The 9,920-nt window shown below is 41.0% G+C and overlaps 1 protein-coding gene across 4 annotated transcripts in view; it reads left to right on the top strand.

Annotated features, from left to right (window-relative positions):
- PDE4B (phosphodiesterase 4B) overlaps positions 1-9,417 on the top strand; it is a 267,467-nt gene extending 258,050 nt beyond the window's left edge. For 3 of the 4 annotated variants that reach the window (XM_075181837.1, XM_075181838.1, XM_075181839.1), the window contains 9 exons: positions 2,247-2,340; positions 4,093-4,271; positions 4,734-4,832; positions 4,990-5,154; positions 5,668-5,767; positions 6,111-6,265; positions 6,355-6,477; positions 6,890-7,072; positions 7,502-9,417. In XM_075181837.1, coding sequence (XP_075037938.1) covers positions 2,247-2,340; positions 4,093-4,271; positions 4,734-4,832; positions 4,990-5,154; positions 5,668-5,767; positions 6,111-6,265; positions 6,355-6,477; positions 6,890-7,072; positions 7,502-7,864 — 1,461 coding nt within the window. In that variant the 3' untranslated portion in view covers positions 7,865-9,417. Of the gene's footprint in view, positions 1-807; positions 1,514-2,246; positions 2,341-4,092; positions 4,272-4,733; positions 4,833-4,989; positions 5,155-5,667; positions 5,768-6,110; positions 6,266-6,354; positions 6,478-6,889; positions 7,073-7,501 lie in introns of those variants that run through there. The other variant, XM_075181840.1, reaches the window with a different exon arrangement.
- Positions 9,418-9,920: the final 503 nt, after the last annotated feature.

Below are 9,920 nucleotides of genomic sequence, written 5' to 3' on the forward strand. Positions count from 1 at the left end.
TACAGAGCCACAGATTTCCTACCTCTGCTGTAAACACCGAGCCCTTAAACTAATCAGCGCTGTGAGCTACTGTGTACTTGAACAGTGACCTTTGCAAACTACAACGAGAATTTGTCATCTAGAAAACTGGGTCAGCGTTTTGAGCAAAGAATTTGGGACACAGTGGTGCAGTGTGTGCATGTATAAAGTCTTTTTTATATATATATATATATATATATATATATATATATATATATATATATATATATATATATATATATATATATTATACACACACACGCACGAAGGTATCTGGGTTGGGATAAAAGGGTTAATCAGTAAGGGAATGCCGTGAAACCCCACAGTGAGAATTCTTGCAGGAAAACCATGTTTAATGAATGATTTCATCTAACCATGAGCTGTACAGTAGAGTCATGTGATGCAGTTGCCATGACAACAGAATATTCCTTAAATTGGCTGTATTTGCAGCAGATCCTGGGTTAGCTGGGATTTGCACACTGCATCTCTAGGTTTCCCATGAATAGAGCAGATGGGGAGGAGGAGGGGGTATTGGGGTGATGTCATCTTCAACCAGCTGAAACTGAATTATTTAACACAGAGCCGAAAAACAATAGATAGTGATATCCCCAAATTTGAATTTTTCTCAGGTCCTCCTCAATCTAATAATTATAGTGTATTATAACAATTGCATTGGGAAGTATCATTTTTGTGATTTTGGTTTTAAATGATAGTTAATAAATTGATTTTGTAAAATGCTTGGACAAAACATCAGTTAAATCAATGCACAGTTTTGTAACTACTGCATTCATTGACCTGAGATAATCAGCATGAAAAGGTCTATAGAACGTTATCTGGATTTTACAAAGTTCCATAAAAATGGATCGTCGGTGACTCCAGAATCAGGCCTCTTATTTTATCCTCATGATCGGCTTCTTAGGTGTTTCCTAAGCCAGGAAACTAAATTACGGTGATTTTGTGACAGACTGTAATTAAGGATTTCCTGACGCAGCACAAGGGGTTAAATCCCCCTGGATGAGATGTGCCACTATTCAATTATGCAGGGACTTCCATCTTAATCTCCCCCCTTCTCAGAGATGGTGCGGCAAGACTGACAGCCCCCTCCCCACCGAATAATTATTACTTCACTGCACTGCTCAGCTGAGCTGGACTAATGTGAGGTAGAATCCCCTCTAGAAGCAGATCTGCTGTTGGGCGCTAAGTGCCTACACCCCCCCTCTCTGCCGCCTTCTTTGTGGTATCCCTGCCCACAGTCTGTGCGGTGCTACCATGGCATTCAGGGGAGCTCTTCTCCTAGGGCTGGAATCATTTGGGATCCTGTGTCCCAGCAGCTGATTTTTGTTCCTTGATTGCAATCCTGGGATCTTCTGATCGCTTTGGAATTCCTCTGCATGAGATCTGAATTATTTGCAAGGGATCTGTTGTTAATCCTGGGGAAGATTTCAAAATGCCTGAAGCAAATTACTTGCTTTCTGTGTCTTGGGGCTACATCAAGGTGGGTTTTTTTGATGCTGGGAGGCCACCATGAAATGTGAGAATTTGTATAGCGTACACATATTTATCTCTTTGTGTGTGTTATGCATATTATTCTTATATATTGTACTGCAAAGTTTGTCTGTGTGTGTAAAAGACTTATTATGTGATGTGTGTGTGTGTATATAGAGCTTTTATTCTGTGGATAAATGTAGCAGAATTTAGTGTGCACTATTTTTTTGGGGGGACCGTGTGGTTTTTTTTTTGCCTAGTCGTCCATTTCGGATTTTCTGCTGTTGGTGCATCTTTTATTAACACATCCAGGAGCTGATGTGCATTAAATGACAGGCATTAGGCCAGCGTGGTGTTTGCAGGTAATGAGGACTATGAAGTGACATTATGTGATTGTAGAAATGTGATTAGGACAGCAATCTGAGCTCTGTGCATGATAGAGCAGATACTGAATCATGTGATTCCTCTGTCCCTGCCGTTAGCTGAAAATATCCTGCAGCCTCCATCACAAAGAACCTTTACAACTTTATTTTAGGAGATTGCTTCTCCCTGGGGTCTAGAAATGGAGAACAGAGGTTTTTACATGATAAACAAATTACACATTTGCATTGTACAGATCTCTGGTTGGAGATCTGAGAACTCTCTGACCTTTTTTAATAAATGCAAATAATCTAACGGTTTAATACTTACATTGTGGTATCCTGTACATATGTTTCAATGTCATGTTTTGTTTTGTTTAACAGTTCAAGAGGATGTTGAATCGGGAGCTCACCCACCTCTCCGAGATGAGCCGCTCCGGTAACCAGGTGTCTGAATACATCTCCAGCACATTCCTTGGTGAGAGCGCTTTCATGTGGTGCATACCCACAATCGTTTGCGCAGTTGATACAGCTCTTGTTAAATGACCATTATGAAATCGCTGCAAGCAGGTGAGTCCGTTGTTCCAGAGGGGATTCCATGGGAACTCCCCCAGGAGATGGATTCCTTCAACATCTCGTGCAGGAGACACATGTCGTGTGGTGAATCAGAAAAAACAACCTCATTAGTCATTTCATCTCCTTTAATATAGAATTCCTGCATTTCATAATTTGTAACAGTTTCCCCTAAACCCAGTAATAAGACTGATCTCCAGATACAGAAGATGACCAGTTAGGACAGTTATTGTCCTTATATCCACAGGTCTATATACTATTATTTCCAAAATTCCTTTCAAGTTCCATTCATTTCCTTGGTGGGAAAATTAGGAGACGGATTACCCAGTAGTATCATCTGATACTCTGATAACTGGACCAGTTTGTAACCTGGACTTCATGCAAATTTTGATTAGCTCAACCAGTGGTCCTCTATTTGAAAAACAAAACTTGTTTTCTACCAGTATAAAATGATATATAACAGGTAGTGAATATTAATGTGAGTAAATTACATAAATTATTAATAAAAGAGCAGTGAGCCCCAAAACAGACTCCCAGGTCTGGTATTGGGCAGAAAACCATTAAGAGATGCTTCTTTAGACAGTAGTGTTTCTTTATATTCATTTCAACACGGTGTCCTCTATCCACCATTGCCTCAAAATACCAGGGATTCCTCTCCCTCCATCTGACAGCACCTTCAGTAAACGTAGCCTCCATAATTCAGTACCACATTTTGTTGGAACTCGGCCATTTGTAAACTCCCTTATATCTGTGGATTTTCTGGCTTGTAGAAGACATCACTTCTTTTTTTGCAGTTTGTGATGCATTTATATGGAGATTACTAATGGTAGTGAGGGTGGGAGGAACGAGTGACACAATGACATGTATACGTGGGGGATTCCTTGTTTTGAGGATAATGAGACGCAGTGTTAATATTCCAGCATATAAAATCTGAGATATAAGATGCCCGTATCCTCTCTATAAAGCACCAACATTTTCAGGACGACAGGGAGAGCGTTTGTGTACTGCCAGAGATGCCCTTTGGGCTGAGACGAGTTTTGCAGAGATCCCTCGTCCTTAGTGAGATGACTGGAGATTTCACATGCACTCGGGGAGATTCCATTCGGAGGCTGCTCATCGATTCTCCCCGTCTAAGCTCCAGCCCACAGGGAAACACCTATTAGTGTCAAACTGATGGCGCAAGTGAATAATCGCTGCTTTTACTGCACCACTCCAAACACCGCTGCAGATCAGCTCAATTATCTTCTAGAGGCTTTAATTAAACTGAGAACAGCAATCACATGTCTGGGGCCCAGGAAAGATGGCCAGGAGGAGGCGCAGGGAACGTGATAACCTATTTATCATCGAAGTGCTGTAGTGCTCTGACCCCGTTCCCTCTCACTATACACGATTGTACTTCATCAGATTATACTCAATACCGAAAGTATCAGAATTACTGAGCACAGATTTCCCTGCAGAACGTTCTATAAATCTAATTTCAAGCACAGGCGTATTATTTTATTAATATAAATATTACTTGTGCTAGTAATTATTTTTATTACAAATAAATGTAATTTTAGCTAGAGAAACCTTATTTATGCTTTTATTTGTTTTCTCTGTTACAATTTAATTTTTGTATTTATTTATTTTGGTTAAACTTATGTTTGTATTTACCCAGACAAGCAAAATGACGTGGAGATCCCGTCCCCAACACAGAAAGAGAGAGAAAAGAAGAAACGACACCAGTTAATGACACAGATCAGCGGAGTGAAGAAGTTAATGCACAGTTCAAGTCTGAACAACACCAGCATGTCCCGATTTGGTGTCAAGACTGAAAGTGAAGACCTGCTGTCTAAGGTGCGGATGGATCCCATGCATGATCTCATTGGACGTTGGCGTCCTTGGTCCCTCTGCAAACCCCTTACTCAAAAGAAAAACAAAAAAAACTTTAGTCTATAGTGAGAAAAGATGTGATGGCAGCTGCTACTGGGTAGCACTGGTAACAGTAAGACCCTGATATTCGTCACGGCTGCTTCTGCTGCCAACTATTGGATGATTAGATATCTGTTAAATGTCAGACAGGAAAATAAATTAAATAACAGATGAGAGGAGAATGCTATTCATGTGTTTAGGGAATAGTAACACTTTAGTTGTAATGTTTAATCTGTGACAACTTTGTGTATTCCAAGATCATACAAAACATAGTTTGATTAGGACACCGATAAGAGACCCCTGCAAAGTCAGCCCACCTGGACAGCTATATTTGTATTGACAAACACTTATATTTATGTAATCTATATGATGATCTTCATTTCTCAGGAACTGGATGACCTTAACAAGTGGGGATTGAATATCTTCAAGGTGGCCGCATACTCTTGTAATCGACCCCTCACCTGCATCATGTACGCCATATTCCAGGTCAGTACCCGAATCAGTAGGACATGTTGCCCCGTGCGTTATCCGCTGTTACATTCTAATTAGGCAGATTTCCCCCTCATTTATTATGTAAAGATGGACATTATGTTGTCATTTATCCTCACGTAATCTTCTGATCTCTTTACTTTGTCCTACACAGGAGAGAGATCTGTTAAAGACATTTAAAATCCCGGCTGACACCCTGGTCACCTACACGATGACCCTAGAGGATCACTATCACTCGGATGTCGCCTACCACAACAGCCTCCACGCGGCCGACGTTACGCAGTCCACGCACGTCCTGCTGTCTACCCCAGCTCTGGATGTAAGTTCCTGAACATGACCCCCTCCCTCTCTGAAAAACAAACCCAGCATTGAGTCTCAGAAGTGGTTAACCGAAGCGAGCTTATTAGGGAACATAAGAAGCAGTACAGAGACACTTATATATAGTGACTCTTCAGTTTGTTAGGATGGATCATCCATTAGACAAACAAGGCTCTTGCCTAGGGTCCAGTGGGCTCTGAGAGGCCCCGATTACTCAATCCTAGTTTTGGGTGTTTTTTTTTTTTACAAACAGAGGGGGCAAGAGGGATCCAAACCAATGTCCTTCTTATGCATTCGTGGTCAGCTGTAGTTTATGGCCCAGCCACCTACATACAGCGGAGATGGCCCAATATTCAGCTTCTCAGTTAATTAGGGCCTAATGACACCAGTGAAGACTATATCCTATGTAGGGTATGATCTTTCCATTTACAAATTAGTGTTTATGTTATAAAATGGTCTCAATTAAAACCTGTTGTTGTTTTTTAAATGTATTTATTTTCCTACTTTCCCACAGGCCGTCTTCACCGATCTGGAAATCCTCGCTGCAATATTTGCAGCCGCGATCCATGACGTAGATCACCCTGGGGTCTCCAATCAGTTTCTGATCAATACAAGTACGTTTCTTTCTTACCGCTGTAATCAATGTCTGTGTTTCTTGTTAGAGCCTCACAAATACATCACCTAGATCTGTTATTATGTCATGGTGAGTCAGCTTAGTTGTAGAAAGTTCGTAGTCATGGAATGGAATTGTACCCTGTAATAAATCCCACTTTGTATCTCACATATATATTGGCTTCGGTTGTACAAGCGATGACAGAGTTATTTAGCCAGATTTCCAGCACACAGTTGTACCACAATACAGTGTTAATCCTCTGTCCGATGTAGGGGCAGCTGAAATAAAACACACAGTAGGATAACGGAATGCACAGAGATCGCTGATTCACCTTTTTCTTGCAGATTCTGAACTTGCACTGATGTACAACGACGAGTCTGTACTGGAGAATCACCATCTGGCGGTGGGGTTTAAACTCTTACAGGAAGAGCATTGTGACATCTTTCAGAACCTTACCAAGAAGCAGAGGCAGTCACTCAGGAAAATGGTTATAGATATGGTAAGGGATTCTGTTTGTCACGATTATACTTAGTGGAGGGGGCGACGTATCTGCCAGAACCTTCCTTAACCTCCGTAATGTCTTCACAGGTGTTAGCTACAGACATGTCCAAGCACATGAGCTTGCTGGCTGACCTGAAGACGATGGTAGAAACCAAGAAAGTGACCAGTTCCGGCGTTCTCCTCCTGGACAATTACACTGACCGCATACAGGTAATTATTAAATGATTTATTCCATTCACGTCTATCCGCACAGTTAATGCGGCCCCGCTGGCACCATGCAGCTCGGTATCTGTAGGGAGACATTCCCTCCTAGAGCCAGATCAGAAATTATCCCTAGATTTAATAAACCACACCAGCGGGATTATCAGACAATCGTCCATTCAAACTGTGCGAGTCAGTGACTGGCATTTTCTCTTCCTGAAGTCTCTGGTTGCCAAACATAACGAAAGATGGAACAAAGTGCTACAATATTTCACATCAAAACATAAATAATACCAGTAACTAGACTTCAGGAAATCCCAATAAATACATTTCCCATGCAGAATACGAGAGCGTACAGTAATTGTCTGCCGTTCTCCTGTTCTGTGCGTGTAGTGAACATGGGATGTTTTGTTTATTGCAGGTTCTCAGGAATATGGTGCATTGCGCTGACTTAAGCAATCCTACAAAATCTCTGGAATTGTACAGGCAATGGACGGACAGGATTATGGAAGAGTTCTTCCAGCAGGGAGACAAGGAGCGAGAACGGGGCATGGAGATCAGCCCCATGTGTGATAAACACACAGCTTCAGTGGAAAAGTCACAGGTACGTCCCCACTGAAGACCACAAACTACACACACGTATGCGCTGATGCCCTTAGTCTTTCACTACATGACAACCTCAGTGCAAATATATCAACCAAATTGTCCAACCTGGTCACTCCATGTATGACGAGTTTGATTAATCCTACCAAAGATATTTGGACAAATACTGCATTAGAAACCTTATTTTCAGAAAATGAAATGGGATTGTCTCAAATGATCAAACCTTGTAAATGGTTTTATATTTCCGACTTTGATTAATTACTTTTTACCATATACATTTTGTGCAGTAAAATTGATTCATCTAGATTCAAATCTTAAACAATTGCATGAAATTTTAATTTAAGACCTGTATATGAAAGGTTTAAGTTGTCATGTTCTTCTATGTTATGGTCTTTGAAAACTAATTTGTCTTTTCCTTTCTCTTCTCCAGGTCGGATTCATTGACTACATTGTTCATCCTTTGTGGGAAACGTGGGCAGATTTGGTCCAGCCCGATGCTCAGGATATTTTGGATACATTGGAGGACAATAGGAACTGGTACCAAAGCATGATACCTCAAAGTCCTTCTCCTCTTTTTGACGAGCAGGACAAGGACTGCCCCGGAGTCTCTGAGAAGTTCCATTTCGAGCTGACCCTTGAAGAAGAAGATTCAGAAGGCCACGAGAAAGAGGGGGATTGTATCAGTTATTACAGCAGTACGAAGACACTTCATATTGTTGATCCGGGAATTGAGGACTCGCCAGAGGGCGACACAGAAATACTGACGGACGATACATCTCCTCTGGACACATAGGTCATGTCCGGAAGAGGACTTGGAACCGGGAGAACATGTACAAGCTGTCTGTTTTGACGAGCATGTCATCTCGATCTTGGGCCTTGGTTAAGCCTTGCCAAAAGATCTTTCCTGCTGCTCCGTCAGCGGAGTTGTGGTTAAGGATTCTGGAGTGAAGGATAGCTCAGGAAACTACCAGATGATGGACGTTATTGCTGCGGCATCATTTGCGGAGGGAAAAGTAAAACGCACATTGTGCTGATAACAGCCTGAATGGTCATCGAACTGTTTATAAATTAAAAAAAAAAAAAATGACACAAAACTGAGAGATTTTTCTACTGCAAGATTTTGAAACCTAATAGACCTACCGATTACTAATTTCTAGTATCTATGTTCAAACCCTGTCCAAATGTTTGAGGACGTTTGTGCCTTTTTTGTAAAACTTCCATTGTCTCTGAAATGCCTATTAATGACAATATTTAATGTACGCAGAGCAGATAATGTGTATATTTCAATTCCTTCTGGAAAGAAGCAGTCTTCCTTTTTTTTGCGGGCAATATATGTGACTTTATTGCAGTTATTAAGAATCGCACAGACGATTTGTATCTCTGGTCAGTGTCATTATCTCCATCCACTTTTAAGTCATTTCACATTTGCTTGTTACAAAGATCCGTGTTGAGGTTTTGGCGTTCTATAGAATATTCTGCACAATATATGAGGTAACGCAGCATCACTACATTCGAGGATACGTGTCAGAAGGCCGTGTGTCATGTGATGTGCGTTTGAGACCAAGTTCTGCATGATCCTATTTTTCTCTCCCGACATCCATCGGCGACACAATCTGTTTATTGCACTGCCTTGAGTCCTAACACGTAACTTTACTGTTTATAACAGTGTATTTATTATCTATTATGTAAATAATGTACTGTTTTGTAAGTTATTAATTTATATGAATTGACATTGCCTGTCATTGGTGGTGTTGATTGTGTATTAAACTCTAGATAGGAGTTGAATTTTATTCCTTGTAATTTTTTCTTTATTAGAGAATCAACCTGAACAATGACCATGCCCCCCCCCCCCTTCCCCCCAAAAGACATACTGAACCCAGGGCTAGTGCCAGGCAAGACCATTTAGGAGGAGATATTGAACTCTAGAATGCTTGGATTGATTCCTGGTACTGATTTGATTTAATCAGATTTTTTCCCCCCTTCCCTAACTTGTACTCAATCTGTTGTCCTTCTGATATTATAATAACTCAACATAATTATTTTGTTTTGATGTGCAGCTCTTTATAATAAAAATTGTTCGCATCCTGAAAAATAAAAATGTATCTGTCTCGGCTTGTACAATGTTTGAAGTCTTGGTCTAAGTGGTGGCCGCGGCGTATATCTCTGGGCCGACGCAGGACTTGTGCATGAACGCTGGGTCTGTATGTCTGACGCCGCATTGTTCCAGGTGTAGATTTTATTCTGAGAAAACTCACACAAGGTCTGTTAAAGTATTGTATATTGTGCTACCATGCATTCTTTAAAGATTTCTTTTGATATTCAGTGAATAAATGAGAAGCATGAGAATCTAATGACTGCATTGTCATCTATTACATCGGTCTAATTGTGGACGGTTGTGGGAAGGGGCTGGCCAAGCACTTTGGACGAGCCGCCGGGTGGTGTGACCACTCCCACTTTTTGTACATTGACCTGATGCCCCAAATTAAATGGGGGAGTCTGTAACTAAAGCTTGGCATCTTACAGCTATACACAACCACCCTATAAACGCCCATGGTACATTTACTGTGCGTTACAGCTGTACAGTTTCTGTAATTTCCTCTCCTTATGTCTGCAGGAAGTTAGTCATCTTCTGAGCATAAATATACATTCGTGATCACATCCAATGTACTTTCACTTTCACACAAGTGGCTTTCATTGAATATACATTGCACTGATATACCTGTATATTCTGACACATTGATATCTGTGAGTTTCACTTTAGACCAGGGTTTCCCAAACCCAATCCTCATGACCCCCTAGAAGTACAGGTTTTCCATATCTCCTTGCTGGAGCACAGGTGTAGTCATTAC

Source organism: Mixophyes fleayi, chromosome 8 (genome assembly GCF_038048845.1).
Source record: "Mixophyes fleayi isolate aMixFle1 chromosome 8, aMixFle1.hap1, whole genome shotgun sequence".
Lineage (NCBI taxonomy): Eukaryota > Metazoa > Chordata > Amphibia > Anura > Limnodynastidae > Mixophyes > Mixophyes fleayi.